The 16,987-nt window shown below is 32.6% G+C and overlaps 3 protein-coding genes across 3 annotated transcripts in view; 2 read left to right on the forward strand and 1 right to left on the reverse strand.

The window, feature by feature from the left end:
• Positions 1 to 4,340: 4,340 nt before the first annotated feature.
• On the forward strand, positions 4,341 to 5,933 carry ND-B8 (NADH dehydrogenase (ubiquinone) B8 subunit). The gene is made up of 3 exons (XM_085192789.1): positions 4,341 to 4,517; positions 4,716 to 4,822; positions 5,779 to 5,933. Exons 1-3 carry the CDS (start codon positions 4,438 to 4,440, stop codon positions 5,859 to 5,861), a joined length of 270 nt encoding a protein of 89 aa, XP_085048915.1. The 5' UTR covers positions 4,341 to 4,437; the 3' UTR covers positions 5,862 to 5,933.
• A 731-nt stretch (positions 5,934 to 6,664) lies between these two features.
• On the reverse strand, positions 6,665 to 9,876 carry Gs1l (pseudouridine 5'-phosphatase-like Gs1l). Its single transcript, XM_085192788.1, has 4 exons — positions 9,556 to 9,876; positions 9,136 to 9,354; positions 8,449 to 8,681; positions 6,665 to 7,685 (listed from the first exon to the last, which is right to left on the reverse strand). Exons 1-4 carry the CDS (start codon positions 9,668 to 9,670, stop codon positions 7,512 to 7,514), a joined length of 741 nt encoding a protein of 246 aa, XP_085048914.1. The 5' UTR covers positions 9,671 to 9,876; the 3' UTR covers positions 6,665 to 7,511.
• A 344-nt stretch (positions 9,877 to 10,220) lies between these two features.
• The window catches only part of dlp (glypican dally-like), an 83,064-nt gene continuing 76,297 nt past the window's right edge, over positions 10,221 to 16,987 (forward strand). Inside the window, exon 1 of the mRNA XM_085192784.1 lies at positions 10,221 to 10,632. Within this exon, the coding sequence (XP_085048910.1) occupies positions 10,416 to 10,632 (217 nt within the window). The 5' untranslated portion in view covers positions 10,221 to 10,415. The remainder of the gene's footprint in view (positions 10,633 to 16,987) is intronic.

A 16,987-nucleotide genomic window follows, 5' to 3' on the forward strand; every position in this document is an offset into this window, starting at 1 on the left:
GACCACATTCAATATGTGTTTACATAAAATATGACAACATTCAACACATGTTTACATAAAATATTCATAACCACCACCACCACCAAATTATCCGTGTGTGATCATCAATCAAAGGGAGAAGATAGCATCCTCCGACATTCAACCCTTTCATTGCCCCACAATCAACACATATACACACTTTGGATTGCACCCTCCAACATACATACTACACTCCTCTCTTCAAGATAGCTGACAATTTCATATACTTTAAGCTTTTCCCCACCCCATAGGGAAGATAAGCATTTTCCCATATTTACCGTTGTTTGCACATTTAATGGCACCAGCGACCGAATAATGTGAAAATTTATTTATTATGTACATAAGAGAATCCAGCTAATAACTTAAGTGGTACATTAATGTGCTGCCAAACGCTGAATGTGCTGACAGACACTTCAATACAGACACACTTCACACTTCAGACCAGGACAGACACTTCAATACAGACACACACTTCAGACCAGGACAGACACTTCAATAGACATTCCTAGGCATTGTTTACTCCTCACTAATTAAGTTGTCTGAAATTGTCTCCTATATCATGAACGATAAATTATTATTTACTATAAACATTCTTCTGGTTTCAATTTCCCATTTTAATTTGTTTAAAATAATTCAAACTCTGTAACCTCATAATAGTAATACACAAAAATCTTTTGTTACAATAATCCCTCCCGCTAATTACTTATATAGCTATTAATAGAGGTAAGTTTAAATATTGTATCCTCAGTTATATAAGTAATAGTTGTAAAGTTAGTCTTAGCAAAAATTATTTATGTAGTAATCTTAATGAACTTGATGTAATCGATAATCCTATTTGTGAAACCGAAATTATGTCTATGTATGTTATGGCTTTTAATTCACTTCCTATTTGACTATTTGTAAAACAAATTTTATTTTAGGAAATTTACATTTTTGTCAATCACTAGGTAATAATTGATGGGTCTTTATTTATTCAAATCTACTAAATTGCATGTTAATTGTAATAACAATGATTTCAATGTAACTTTATTTGACACTGGAATTTTAACTTTGAAGCTGAATTTATTTACTCAGAATGTTACCTACAACATATGTTACAGATGTAATTAATTAATTATTAATATTTAGTCTCCATATACATTCTACCATTAGGCATGAAAATATTACATTTGGTTTTATTAACATAAAATTTACAATTTTTATATTTACTTGTTATGTAAAATTTATTAGTTCAATTAATCCAACAATTAAATTAAATTCTACTCATTCTGATTTCAATCTTATAGCAGACAATTGTTGCAATTGCACATAAATTAAAAATATTAATAATCCTAATTTGTTTAATTTAATAAATCCTAAGTTATATACGAGGTTTGCACCCTTATCTGCAGCATTGCATCACTTCAATACTATGTATGCATTAATAAGTCATTAGTATAAAACATAGTTAGTCTACCTGAAACTCTCCTAACAGCCACACATTTTTCTATTTCCACTGTGACTCAATTCTATTTGTTTTATGATTGAGACTTTAATTAATGTTTTAAATTATTACCAAATCTCTTTTTAATTGATTAAATCTTTTTTTTTTTTTTTTAAAACAACTTTAAGCCAAATGTACATAACAGCACACAGATTCTACATACAATAACATTAGCATCTATAATAACTAGAACAGGCATGCAAGATCTCGGAACAACTATCAAGTCAGTTCCAAGTGAGAACTCATCAATAGCCAAGGGCACAAAACCATTTCCTGCCAACAAAGTAACAGTGTTACTCACCCTCCAAGTGAGAGCTGATCAATAGCCAAGGAAACAAAACCATTTCCTTCCAACAAAGTAACAGTATTACTCACCCTCCAAGTGAGAGCTCATCAATAGTCAAGGAAACAAAACCATTTCCTTCCAACAAAGTAACAGTATTACTCACCCTCCAAGTGAGAGCTCATCAATAGTCAAGGAAACAAAACCATTTCCTTCCAACAAAGTAACAGTATTACTCACCCTTCAAGTGAGAGCTCATCAATAGCCAAGGAAACAAAACCATTTCCTTCCAACAAAGTAACAGTATTACTCACTCTCTAAGGTACAGTTTATTGGTTCTCCTTCACACAACAAACATTTCAGAACAAACAAAGGTTACAAGTCATACTGCTACCATTCCTAGGTTTCCTTATCCAATGTTACTCACACCCCCTTCACCAACAATAAAATTGTTCCAATCTAAAAGAATTGTGTAACGGACGCCCAATTATTAAGCTATGAATCTCTTGTCTTTCTTTTTTTTTCTTTTTAGTCACTATGATTTATGCTCAAGTGAATTGTGCTCAACTGGCAAGCTCGAAACGCCATATATCAAGAATTCAATTCAATTCACTAAGCCCTATATACATTGACAAGAATCATCTCAAGGCAAACTGGCACCCGTCTCTCCTCTAGCACACTAAGCACAACCACAGGACTCTTCAGAATCAGCCTGCATGAAACATCAACCACCTATGATCACCAGTAATCACTCACTCACTCATTCAACCATGAACATCACCCTTAAGGCGCCCAGAGTCATGTGATAAACATTCTGAATCATTCCAGTTATTAGCACTTCTAACCCTCTCCACCTCCTCACACTATAGTTCAATATTATTGATAACAGAGTCAGTTTGATATAAAATAGTTTTGTATTATTCAACTATTTAAAGATTTTATTGCATCAGAAAGATTACGGGCTACCTTGGTAACCCCTGAAGTACATTGATAAGGTGATGAGGTATCAGAGGCCATACTTTCAGATAATGCACCTTTGGGAAAAGTATCAAATCTAACAGTTAATCATTTAAATTTGTTTTTAACAAACTAGCATGACAGGTTGAATTATGAGAAGAAATATTATTTTGTGTACCTTTTTCAAGTTTGTCTAATCTCCAAAGAAATGCATTGTAATGCTCACCAGTAGAGGCACTCAGATACCTGGAGAAACACAGACGCGTCGCGCATTGCAAGCAGAAGCGCGCATACACGTGCGGGGACGCGTCGCTCATCAGTATCAGAGGCGCGCAGACACGCGCGGGAACCGCATTGAGAGCAGTGGCGCGCAGATACGCGCGGGGACCGCATCGAGAGCAGTGGCGCGCAGATATGCGCGGGGACCGCATCGCAAGCAGTCTCGCAGACGCATCGCACATTGCGAGCAGAGGGTGTGCAGACGCACACCAAGATGCGCAGGAATGCGTCGCACATCGCGAGCTGAGGGCGTGCAGAGGCACACCAAGACGCGCAGGAAAGCGTCGCGCATCGCGAGCTGAGGTCGTGCAGAGGCACACCAAGACGCTCAGGTAAGCGTCGCGCATCGCAAGCGAAGGGCGTACAGAGGTACACCAAGACGCCCAGGTAAGCGTTGCACATCGCCAGCAGAGGTACACAGAGACGGGCGGGGACGCGTCACTTGTCGTGGGAACAGAAGCACCTCATAGCGGCACGGCGGCGGCATGAATGTCCTGCAACAGCACCATGAAAGCACCAGCGCGAGCGTTCGAGACACCCTTAGCGCTCGAGTCTCATAACATGGCTTTCAAATGACTTAACCTATCTCGCTAACCGCGACCACGTGTTGTGTCCGGTCGACGTGATTTGTTTTGTGATTTACTTCCAGCATCACCCATATTTAACACTGTATTTCTATATAGGCAATAAATACTTTAAGAAAAGAGAAATGATGAAACTGGTGTTTTATTTGCTTTCACAAAAATAACAAAATTATAAGGTACAAGGATCTGGCCTGATGGGCTTAGATAGGTATCCCACTTCTGAAATTAGGTTTCAGAAGTGAAATATGAAAATAAAACTATACAACACTAATGTTACAAATACAATCTTATTTATTAAAAATCTAAATAACTATAAAATGAAGTATAAATAACTAGAAACTTATATAAAACACCAACAACATTCGAAAACACATATAGGTATTTACTCAGTGTTAATTATAGCAGCTCTTTTAACCAATTCACATTATTTATTAATTAAAACATTTAAATTACTTTATAACTTGCTAATAATGATCTATTAACAACCTAGTAACAAATCACATCGACTACAACACGTGTAACCTCAAGTATGTGAGGGCCAAATATGTCTTCCCGCTTAAATTAGTAACTTAATAACAATATGAAAAGGGCGGGAGCGGAAGACATTGACAGTGACATTGACACATTGCAGTACTATATTTGACAGTTGACATTTGTAGCACAGAAGTATCCTAACTATAGTATACAAAAAATGCAATATTAATAGTCTGTATCTGTAATTCTGTATCTTAAATCCTGTATATCTGTCAAAGTCATTTGTCAACTGAAATCATAAAATATTTTTCATAAATAATTTCGATTTGAAATATAATTATAAAATAAAAGAAATAAACATGTCCGTACGTCTCGGAGGTGCTCTTAAAGAGTTGAGGATCCACTTATGTCAAAAAAGCAAACAGTCAGCCGGTGTTAGGTAGGTTTGATTACATAAACATTCTCATAACCTACGATTGTAAAAGTGAAATATTAAAACAAAAAAGATCATATATATTAGGTAAATAACCGTAGCAGTATTTTTCATTTATTCTTTTCAGAGTAATTTAAACTGATAATGTATAGTTAACTTTCATATTTTTTAATTTGTTGTTACCGTTACTGTTTTTATTTTTAGGGAATTTATCCAGAAGAATTATGTAAACATTAAAAAGGAAAACCCTAACTTCCCTATATTGATACGTGAATGTAGTGGAATTCAACCGAGAGTGTGGGCTAGATATGGTAAGATATATTTTATTCTAGCTTTTTAATTTTCTCACAATAATTTTGTTTTGTTATTGCCATTGTAATTCATTAAATAAAACTTACTTAAATCTTTGCAATAAATAATTATTTAGATAACAAAGACTAATAAAAACTATGTACCAGTTGTGAGAATTACTTATTTTTGTTTCCTTTCTCTGGCAACAACATAAACTACGGCACAGAATTCTGACACTCAACATACTGTCTCGAAATTTAGAGGGTGTAAGAAACAGAGTGTCTTAACATTAGGTTTCATCTGCCTAACAAGCTGTAAGAAAGCTAAAGTGTGAAGCTTACAAAAAACAAATGAAGCTTATGTATAATTAATGTAATTACAGAAAGAGGCCGTGAAATGTGTGAATCTTTGTGTGACTTTTCCAGTGAACAAGTCATGGCTATTATAAAAAAATTAAGCGCTGCGTAAAATCTATTAATTATTTGCATTTGTAATTCGGTTTTAACATTGTAATTAGAATGTAATTTATCAGTAGATCTTAAAATATTGATAATAGTAAAATATGGGGCCATCCATAAATTATGTCACATATTGAGTAAGGGGGTTGGTGAAGTGACATTGTGTGACTAGGGGTGGGAATGTTCTAAACTTCATGACATTTTAAAATATAATATATAAATATTGGTGTAATTGCAAAATTTGTGCTGTCTGCTTAGATGGGATATCTCACAAATGTGACCAGGTCCGACAAGCAGAGAAAGGGTTCAAAATTCATGACAATTGTGTGGTGTAATTTATGGATGGCCCATGGTTAAAAGTAGATATTAATTCATGAATATACAAGAATTGTTTATTGGTTAAATTATTTCATTTGTATTATTACCCTTTTAACTATTTTGTTAAATATTATTATTTTATTTTTTATGATTATTTTTAGTGTAACAGTAAAAACTAAATTGTCTTTCTCATTTTTCAGATAAAGGTGCTGAACGCAGTGCTCCTTTAACCAACCTATCATCCAATGATGTTTTCACTGCTATCAAACAACTCGCAAAGTGAATGTTATAATTTAATTTATTATGTACATAGCAATAGACAAATTTGATTTAAATAAAACCACAGGTAAATAAATTATTATTTTTTATTTATTACCCTTACATTACTACAAAATAACAAATGTATAAAACTTCTACAAAACTACAATGGCTCTAAAAACATTTGAGAAATGGTAAAACAGTTTAAAAATTCTAAAAAAAGTTTATGTCTATTTTATTATTCGTTATTTATTTATATTGTCTACAGATTAAATATTACTTGTATATTTTTACCATCAACAATCTATAATTTATTTTATTGTAACATAAATTATCATCAGGTATGTGCAGTCAAATAAACAACTATATTTAAACCTGTAAAAAATCTATCATTAAAAGGCTGTATTTATGAATAATTAGCAAAAAATAATATTAATAATACATACAATATAACAATTATTCAATGATCTAATTTTTTTTTAAATGTTTGCTTTTGACTAACCAAAATAGAGAATCAAAGTACTTAACATTAATAAACATAACTGTATATTGTAATAATAATAATTAACATTAATTTTTGGAAGTTATGAAAAATTTAAGTGAGTAAAATTTAATTTCTTAGTCTTATTAAAGTTGAAAGCAAACCTTTTTGAAACTTTTACACAAACAAATCATATAATTATAATTTTTATTTGATCAGTTTGAATAACATTAAAGAAATTAGAAAATAATTCAGGAAGCATTTTGGAAAATATTTCTTAAATTAATATATTGATCTTAAAAATGGCTTAATATGAAAGCAGTTTTTCGTTTGAAATAATATAACCTTTTTACTAAAAACTATTACACATAATTTATTGGTTTTATACTATTGTTAAAAATTACAAATACAAAAATTAGTTTTCTCTTTAAAATGAAATGAATAACAGAATATTGAATTAAATCAAAATTTATTGTTAACAAATAAAATGTTTTTTGACTCAAACTAATTTTTTACTGAACAACACTAATTGAAAGTATAATAAATTGGAAATTTTATTGTTTGTTAAAATTTGAACACCACATGGCCATCTTTAAATTACGTCATACGATTTCACAACGTTGTGGCCCAGTGGCACAGCATATGACTGTAAACTTGAACTAAATTAATTCTTTAATATTTTCATTTTTAGGCTCTAGTAAGAAGACAAATCGCAGTATTTAGTTCCGCTGCTCAACACTCAATGTTTCGAAAATTAAGCGATCAATGCGCAAAAGATCAGAAAGCCTATTGTCAGGGGGGCCACGACTCATCAACCAGACTTTAAAAGTAGAAATTATTAACTTAAAACAACAGTTTTAAAATTATGTTTTTATATTACATTTTGAATTGCAATGTCATGAGGACCTCTTAATGTAATGTCTCCCGTCTTTAATGTAATACATAATTTATGTATGGCCTACTTCTAAGTATTTAGTTCTGATATCATTTAAATAGGATTTTTGTATTATCTTCATATAGTTTCTTTAATTAACAATTTAGATATCATTTAAATTCAACAATTTTTTAATGAGATTTACATTTAAACTGAATTTAAACATATAATGGGCCTATTCTACAAGAAAAAAAACATTCCAAACAAAATGATACCAGACCATCAAAAAATTCTTACTAATTAATACATCAATACACAAACTAAAAAGCTGGCAACCCAAACAATTCAGGTTGGAACTTAGCTAACGTTGGCAACACTATGGTCGCATGGGATGTCAATTGTTTGTCTAAATGGGGGTCAGGCACCATCACCACTTGCATGCCCGCTGATATAGCTGCTGTTACACCGTGTGGTGAATCTTCGAATACTAGACACTGTTAAATAAACAAATAATTATGCTTTTTTTGAGGCAGAGTAGCACAAGAGCACCAGCGCACGACCGTAAACGCAGTTGCCGGGTCGACTTCCACTCAGGAGAATAAAATATTTTATATTTTTGTAGTTGTAATGTTTCAAGAATTCGACAGAAAGTGGAGAATGAAAGTATGCTACTGGGGAATACAGTGTCTTAACACTAGGTTAGGGTAGGGTGTGAAATTGAAGAAAAAAATTATGAATTTTTAACCTCAAACTCTATACACATGTAACAGGATAAGCAGAAGGAAACTAGTGTAAAGACACATGTTATCCACTATTCGCTCAATTTCTGAATCTCTTATGAATGTTATGCACTTTGCTGATATGGCAGCTGTTAGATTGTAAAGTCAATGTCGCCCTTTGTCTTGTTACAAGAGTGAGGAAATGATAATTATTCTTACTTCTGAGTGAGAATTGAACCCTAATATATAAACCCTGGGGTTTATAGTCAGACACTATGCCTTTTTTTAACAGCTGGTAAAACACAAACAATATTTATTAAATATCTAAATTAATAAATTTAAAATTCACTATTTTTATACAGATTGTGTACTCTAAATTGGTCTGCTAAGACAAATTATTTTTTTTATTTAAGTTTACTTTATAAAGAGTATGTAGAATATGTTGAATTAGCATATGTAAATATCAAATCAAAACCATTTATTTGACAATCAAATAAAAATATCTTCAAAAAACTAGTGATCAATCACTAAATCATACCTTTTCTGGTTCAGGCTTATCTGGAAACCTACTTGCTGCTACCAAAAATATATCTGGATGTGGTTTCCCAAACTTAACCTCATCATCAGAACTTCCCATGACCATGTGATGGAAGTAGCTGAATAGTTCTTGGTGAGCCTCTACTTTAGTTTTGACTGAACGTTCACTTGATGATGTTGCTAGTGCAAAAGGCACTTTAGTTTTCTTAAGATGACGAATTAGGTGTTCAGCTCCTGTAATTTTTATATTTTAGGAAGGTGTGAAGTATGTACCTAGATAAAATTTGGTAATATGAAAATCTTGTATCATACAAGAAGAAGACAATGAAACCTAGCATTCTGTCTTTTTCATCATAATATATTAGGTATTGTGACAACAGTTAAATGAACCCCCAAATATCCTTTAGTTTATATTACACCATTTAGACATGAACAATGGACAGTCCATTTTAAAAGTTAAAACTTTGTGGTGTGGTTTTTCTGTTTGCATTTAAGACATGGAGATGCATGCACTCAGTGGAGGAATTCAACTTTGTTCAAGTCTAATCAGAGCAGGTAAATGAAAATTATTAATTTTTCATGTTTGTATCAAATTGATAATCATTGCATTCAGATGCTGCTACAAGGTCAAGTTAAAACAAAACAATAAAAAACAAAATTAACTGATAAAAATATTATATATACCAACCATCTAGCAAAGGAGTGCCAGCCAGCATAGTGTCCCCAAGTACTAACAACTCATCTCTAAATTCAGAAGGTGAAACAGGAAGATTTAAATCTTTGCACAAAATTTCAGAAAGCCTCTGCTCAGTCCCGCCAAGCACTTTCATCATCAATTCATCTGTATACTTATGACCATATTTAGCACAAAGTTGTGTTATCATTTTCTTATAAACTTGTTCTGTATCTGGAAAATTATCATTGAATGTGTTGTATTAAAGGTTAATGCTCATTTACAGTAAATAAATTACGGTCGTCGATTGGAATGTAAATAATAAATGTACAAATCATTCTGTGCTGTTTCGTAATAATATAACCTCGCTTGTTTATTATTGTCAGCATTGAAAAAATATAAAAGGTCGAATAAAAGTCTGTTTTATGAGCTCACCTAAAAGAAGCCCGTCCATATCGAAGATGCAATGGGTTACTTTTTTCACGTTTCTCGTTGAATAACATTGTTTTCTAATACAATTCGAAACAGCATTCAATAATAGAAACCTCATAGTGACGCCGGTACGTTATATAAAGTTTTATCACAAATAATAAGCAAAATTATAAATTAATTTTATAACAGTTAAAACTTTATAACTTAAACTATTTATAATGTTTCTTATATAATACCTTATTGTTACGTATTGATATGTAATATATTTAAAAAGACTATAAACACCAAAAGCGACTAACTCTCATATAAAAATTGACGTATTTGACATTATCGCATTTCTTTTATGTTTGACATATATTACATAAAATATTATGTTTTAGTATTACATGGTTATCTCTCTCTAATGTAAGGGAAAACAAATAGTAAATAAGAGATAGACTTACAAATAGTGTTACCACTATTGAAAAAGTGAAGCTTCGCTTTTATATTTTTACAAAAATAATCATTTTTTAATTTAAAAAATATAACATTAAATATATTTTTTGATTAAATCTATTCAAAAATAATAACAATTCAATTTTGACTAGCGTTAAAATATATAAGTAATCAAAAATATGAAAAAAGAATGGCAACAATTTACTAAAAGAACTCGTCCGCTCCTAGCGCAATTTACCCGGCGGCTGGCGCAGTGTTTCTGCGACCGTCATGGATCGCAGTTGAATTGTCGTAAGCCGTTTATATGGCGTATAAACTGTCCAAAGTTTCAATTAAAAGTAATTTAATTTCATTTTTATTTATAAAACTATAGTTGAGTGGCTTCACATTTATTAACATTTAATATACAAAAAAACTTTATCGTGAACATGGCTGTGAACGTGTGTTATTGTGTAAAACTGTCGCCTAACAAAAAATCGATTTTTGGATTGAGTATGAGCCAAATATTTTATTTGGTATTGTTTGCCGGCTTCTTGGCTGTTGCTTCTGCTGCTGACACGGAAGTATCTTGTGCTAATGTGAGAAGTATATTTGAAAAGAAAGGAATGTTGTCGATGGTTGATATACAAGAACAGCCCAATTCAGGTAAGAATCACGCGGTAAATACCTAAGTAAGATAGCGATTATGATAAAACCTTATATATATTTGGTACTACGGCGTCGATATTCAATATTATTACATATTAACACAGGATTTTATTGATATTTTATGTCACATTTATATTATAAAAAACAAACAAGACAATTAAACATCTTTTTATTTTAGTCACGTGAAACAATGCGGTGTAAATTCTTAATTTTATTACTATTAAGTATAAGTATTATTATTAGGTTTTTACCGAGTCGTTTTTTTATCAATCTATTAACCTACTTTATAGTAATTGTAAACTAATAGAATCCTTTAAACACTTAAATAATGAGTGTAATATTTTAAGGCTTGCATTTCTCATATTTAAGGTTTAACATTATACATAAAATATATTTCTAACACACAAAAGACAGCTAAGGACTAGTAGCTATTGTTAGAAAATAAATTCAAAGACCCCCGCCGATAAGCAGGCGCTACATTTTACCTGTTCGAAACAAGTTAAGACAAGAAGTCTTTTAATTCCAAGACTAACTTTTAATAATCCCGAAAACTTTAAAAGATAATAAAAAACTTTTAAGAACTTTTTTCTTTTAAAAGCTGATTATAGAAGTTAGCTACAGTTTTATAATTAAGCTTAAGAGGCTTAAGTAACAGATGAAATAAGAAAAAAAATTATATCAAGGAGCTAATATTATATTTCTTTGTGATTCCACTTTCCGGCCGTATTCTGGAGGTATTGTAATTGAGTGGCGTAGCTCAACGCCGTTCTTTGCCTCGATATCAGAGCGAAGAAATAAAAATATAGATTTACACAACCAGTCACGTTTACAGTCACACTTTGTGCTCCTGCGCCACGACTGACCTCTGCCATCTTTCTTTGCCAATAAAAATAATATTTAAAAAAAATAGCAAGAGTGACAAATAATTATTATTCTCTCTGTACTAATAAATATATGAAGCCAGTCATAGTGCAGATACTAGCGTTGTGAGCTTACACTCTAAACCTACGATATGGTCATTCCCTCGAGTGGGAATCGAACACCATCTCATTCATAGTTGTTTGCCATCCGCCTACTAATACAATTCTAACTAGGTACTTCCTACTGATAAACTATATATAATCGATTAAACTAAACATTAAAAGTATTAGAAGGTCATTTTCTAATAGTTTTGATTACAAACAAGACAAGAACGGACCCAAATAGAAGATGTACGTAGGTGTAGTGGTCGCTGTGGGCGGCGTTGTGAAATGTAATAGTTACGACATGAAAACTCAAATCGAACGGTAATGCGAATCATGTAATAAATATATGTATAGTTTATTATTTTTATTATTAATTTACTGGGCTTTTGCTCCAGCTTCGTCTGTTAGTTCTAAGTATTTACAAAATTGGCTTAGTAGTTTTTGTATTTTATTCTTCAAAAAAATGTTAAAACTTATTCTCTGTATATGACAATATCTTACTTTGGCTAAATAAAAACAATATTTTTTTTTGCCTCCACACAAGGACGAAAGAATGAAAATATTATGATAATATTTTATTTTCTCAATTGAGAATCGAACCCACAACCCGTCGCGTGTACAGTCACAGGACTGGCCTCGTCATATAATATTTATATATTATTTTATATTATTGTAGGAAGAACATAAAACCAAGTAGTCTTGGCGGTGAACGAGTAAATTCAGCGTAGGCGCACTCGTGGCTTAGTAAAAGCTTAGCGGCATATCACACGATTAAAGCTATACAGCCGTTTCAATTTGTATAATAAATTAAATTTGATTATATTAGTAACTAGCGGCCCGCTCGCGGTTACACCCGCGTGAACGATGTTATTATTAATTTCTGTCTCCATGACTACAACCTAGTGACGTTATGCAAAATTTGAGACTCCTAGCATTTGTAGTAACGAAGTTTCATACAAACTTTCGATCCCAAAAACAACCCCTTAGGAGTCGAATATTGCAAATTCCCGTCTTAGCGAGCACCTACGTCCTATAAGTAACTCCTATGCAAAATTTGAGATTCCTAGCACATGTAGTTTCTGAGATTTCGTGATGAGTGAGTGACCTTTTGATTTTATATATATAGATATTGTGTTCACTGACAGCCGTAAAGTTGTAATAATTTAAATTGTAAGTTATAGACAATTTACAGTAAAGGAAATTACGTTTGACATTTGTTATTTTGTCGTTTTAGTTAAGATGTTTCTTATTTTATTTTGCAATCAATGCTTGTGGATCATAAAGTTGGTTTTCAACAATTAATGGTATATATAGATACCTTAAAATAAAACTAAAATTAAAAGCAGGTTCACGATTTACTACATAGCACAGTAGGCAGATGGAAACTAGTGTTAAAACACTCTCCCTATTTTCCGCCCAATTTTCCGGACATTGCATGTTGAGTGGCGCAAATCAACTCCGCGCTTTACTGATCAGAGAAACATAAATAGTTCAAATATAAATATGCACTCGAATAGGAATCGAACCTACAACCATAGCGTTCCACTGCGCCACGACCGCCTCAAACTTACACCAATTAATTTATCAGTAACCAGTAACTATATATGAAACAATTAGGTTTATTGGATCGAAATAGATAGAGGTATGAGGTATAGGTATGAGTGTAGGCGTATCTCGATAGCAATAATGTATTAGTTTACATAAAGGGGTAGGTCCGTAACTTGTATGACTTCAAAGCTCTTGTCACGTACGAAACACCCTCGAAACGAGGTAGTCTCATTAAATCCACGTACACGTATCCCCAGAGTAAAGGATTTAACATGTAATAAAACACGTATTCTACCTGGCTGTGTGAGCTGTGATACAAACTTTATTGTTTAAGTTGGATATGTATAATTAATGTTTTTTTAATTTGTTCTATAATAATAAAATGTATAATAATTGTAAAACAAGTTGTGGGTTCGATTCTGTATGAAATATTTAATACTTTAATCTCGGCTCTGGTGACCGCCACTATGGCTCCAAAAATCGGGGGGAAAATGGGGTACGGAAGTGTCGGAATGGGAACAGAGTGTCTTATCACTAGGTCTCCAGGCCCCATCTGCCTACTCTCCTACGTGCTGGATGCAGCGAGAAACTAAAAAAAAATTTTACAATAAACTAGACTACGAATATAAAAATATACTAACGTTGATCAAATGCATATTTATATGGGTAGGTCATATTTTTTATCCAATGCAATAATAGAGGAGATGCAAATTGCATTTTGGAAGAATTAACTCCCTTGTGTTATGTCATCATCATCAACAACCTGCTTTAGTCCTTTGTTGGAAATATATGGCTGTCAAAGCAATATGGAACTAAAAAAATAATAAAAAGACTACTAATAAGTATAAATTGAGCAAGTTTTCTGCTTATGCAATTTATAAGCAAATACAACATTTATCCGACGCCATAAGCAATTAAGTGATTTATCTACGACGATGTCAATATAACCAGTTCAGAATTCTTAACTAAACAACTGTAATTTTAAAAAGTACTAAATGTAAATTACTACTATATTTTTTTAGTTTCACGCTTTTTCAGCCAGAGAGGACGGAGCACCAAATGCTCTATCTCTTTCGCCTCGTCCACAGTTTTCAACCCGCAGGTATGCCCCCGGGGCGCCTCATACTCTTTACGTGACCTTCCTCCAGTATCATTGATACTATGTTCTCAAAGATCAACCGAGGTCTCCCCCTACCTCTCTTACCCGCTTGCTTCGTAAATCTTTCTTGCCATATATGGTAATAAGTAAATTCTGAGAGGCACCGGTATGGCGGGTATCGGGCTCCAGTGTTTTGCATAGTTCATTAAGCATGCAATACTCGAACGTCGGTGTATCTAACGGCCAAATGGTGACATGTCGTCGCGACGCGCAACTACCGGCGATTGTGCGCAGTTTGGCAAATTATTTTTTTTCTGCATATATTAGTTGGATTTATGTTATTATATACCTTTAGTGAATTTGGAAGTGGTTAACTTACTATTTTTAGACAAATTAATCAAAATCTATATAAATGTGCAAGCACAAAACTGAAGAATTTGTTTACTCGAACTGAGGAAACTTTAATCTGAGGAACTATCAGTACATAGAAGTACTGAATCCTGATTTGGAAAGTTGTTTTCATGTTGGATAGTCAATTTATAGAGAAAAGCTTTTATACTACATCAAGTTAGTCAATTAGTTAGTACTCACAAATGGGAATTACCTCAAACACTTAAGCCTGAAATCAATCTTGAGATGCTGTTTTCATTTATGAATTTATGAATGAAAACCGCATATTAAGATCGTTGTTCTCAAGATAAATCTCAGAGTTGAGAGCTATTTATAAATAACTAGCGGCCCGCTCGCGGTTTCACCCGCGTGAACTATGTTATTATTAATTTCTGTCTCCATGACTACGTCCTAGTGACGTCTATGCAAAATTTGAGACTCCTAGCATTTGTAGTAACGAAGTTTCATACAAACTTCCGACCCCAAAAACAACCCCTTAGAAGTCGAATATTGCAAATTCCCGTCTTAGCAAGCACCTACGTCCTATAAATAACTCCCATGCAAAATTTGAGATTCTTAGCACTTGTAGTTTCTGAGATTTCGTGATGAGTGAGTGACCTTTCGATTTTATATATATAGATGTGTCATGTGTCAGACACAATTCAAGTCTTTTCCATTCGGCATAAGTTAAAGCTTGTAAAAAGTAATCTTGCAAACAAAGACTGCACATATATAAAAAATATTTTTTTATTGTGAATAAACAACAATTTTATTAATCATTTACATTACAGATAAAAATAGTTTATTTGTGAACGTTTAATACTTCACGTCGGTATTATTTTAAATAAACAATTTAACAAAACACTCAATACTTTTAGTGCTTTCGAAAACTTGCGGTTTTTTCTAAAACATAAATTTGCATAAATAAATAGATTGTTTTTTAGTTATAATTTAGTGCTTGGAAACCGCAAAATAATCACGTGGAGGATATATTTAAAACTCGATTTGCAATCTATTGGCGAAGTCATCGTCCCACCGGAAAAGGATCTTGTGATTCACTACAATTAAAATTCAGGACGGCGCTAGTCTCTGCTTTGCGCAGCTAATTTCAAATTATCATATTAACGTATTATTAAAAACTACCTGTAGCCAGCAGTTTCGCTTACGTGGACTCTAAAACATCCTGTATTTTCCAGAAAAAAAATCGGGAAATCTATTCTTTTTTTGCTTTACAGAAATCCTTTTTTAGTGTTTTCTTAGTGCTTGCCTTTCTTAATGCTCCCCAACGATTCTAATAGTTTTGGTTGTGTGTTTTCTGTTTTAGTCAATTACTAAGAAGTTTTTTCGTTTTATTTTATTGATTGAACTACAATCGACAATCTGTAGCTTCAAAGATATCCCCGCCATTGATTTGTAAATATCCAATATTGGCCTTGTTCTAATGGTGATAATAAAAATATTTAATATCGTCTCGTTTATTTAAAAACTTGAATATACGCAAGGTGCGACGTAATAATGCTTTAATCAAACGAGTTTTCATAAGTATAATATATTACATTTTGAGACTTATGCTATAAAATTTGCATTTGAGATATCGAGGATATTTTTTTCGTTATTCTTAATAACTACTTGTTAAGTAAAATTGACGCCATCGTAACGAAATTGAGATTTTTCTGGCTCTTAATGTTTTTTTGGCTTCACGCTGTATCTCATACTTAGCAATTTAGGCACAGAAAGCCTGGTATCTTTTAGTTAAGACACTCCGTTTCAAGTGTTTAGACACTGATTCCGCCTAGTTTTGAGGCATTGGCACGAAACTCAACACTATTTGGCGCTGAATTCTGAAACTCAACACGAAATTTCACGAAAATTGGGCATAAAATAAAAAACGTCGTGTCTTAAAACTACCTTCTAGAATTTATGTAGAACTTCTTGTATTATGTATGTACAAAGGTGTGTTTTTCTTTACAAAAAAAAGAAACCTTGCATTATATAAACAAGAATATGGATATAAATTTTTCACGGACGTCGCTTGTTATTTTTAATGGGACACCATATTTGGCAGTGAAATGGCTGTCAGGTTTCGAGTGATTGTACCTAAAGTAAGCTTATAATTTCTTATTAATGGTCTTGTCTTGAAAAATATAAGGATGTGCATCGTTATCATCGAGTGAATTTCCTGTTTGGTTATTCTGTACCAACCTATCCATCACGCCTGTCGCAGGAGTCACATTTCATAGATAAGGATAGCCGTCTTTGGGAAAGGCAGGAATAAATAAGAATAATCTACTAGAACCCCTGTTGGATCCTGTCCTTTTTAATATTTCAATTTGAAGAAAGATTGTTAGAG

Source organism: Heliconius melpomene, chromosome 11 (assembly GCF_056956725.1).
Source record: "Heliconius melpomene rosina isolate 202511_hmr_F chromosome 11, ASM5695672v1, whole genome shotgun sequence".
Lineage (NCBI taxonomy): Eukaryota > Metazoa > Arthropoda > Insecta > Lepidoptera > Nymphalidae > Heliconius > Heliconius melpomene.

Excerpts from the sequence above, each read along its gene's own strand:
- ND-B8 (XM_085192789.1), top strand. The coding sequence starts at position 4,438 with ATGTCCGTACGTCTCGGAGGTGCTCTTAAAGAGTTGAGGATCCACTTA. Across the intron at positions 4,518-4,715 it reads AAACAGTCAGCCGGTGTTAG|GGAATTTATCCAGAAGAATT; the intron begins GTAGGTTTGATT and ends TTTTATTTTTAG. Across the intron at positions 4,823-5,778 it reads GAGAGTGTGGGCTAGATATG|ATAAAGGTGCTGAACGCAGT; the intron begins GTAAGATATATT and ends CTCATTTTTCAG.
- Gs1l (XM_085192788.1), bottom strand. The coding sequence starts at position 9,670 with ATGAGGTTTCTATTATTGAATGCTGTTTCGAATTGTATTAGAAAACAA. Across the intron at positions 9,355-9,555 it reads TATGGACGGGCTTCTTTTAG|ATACAGAACAAGTTTATAAG; the intron begins GTGAGCTCATAA and ends ATAATTTTCCAG. Across the intron at positions 7,686-8,448 it reads ATAAGCCTGAACCAGAAAAG|TGTCTAGTATTCGAAGATTC; the intron begins GTATGATTTAGT and ends TTTATTTAACAG.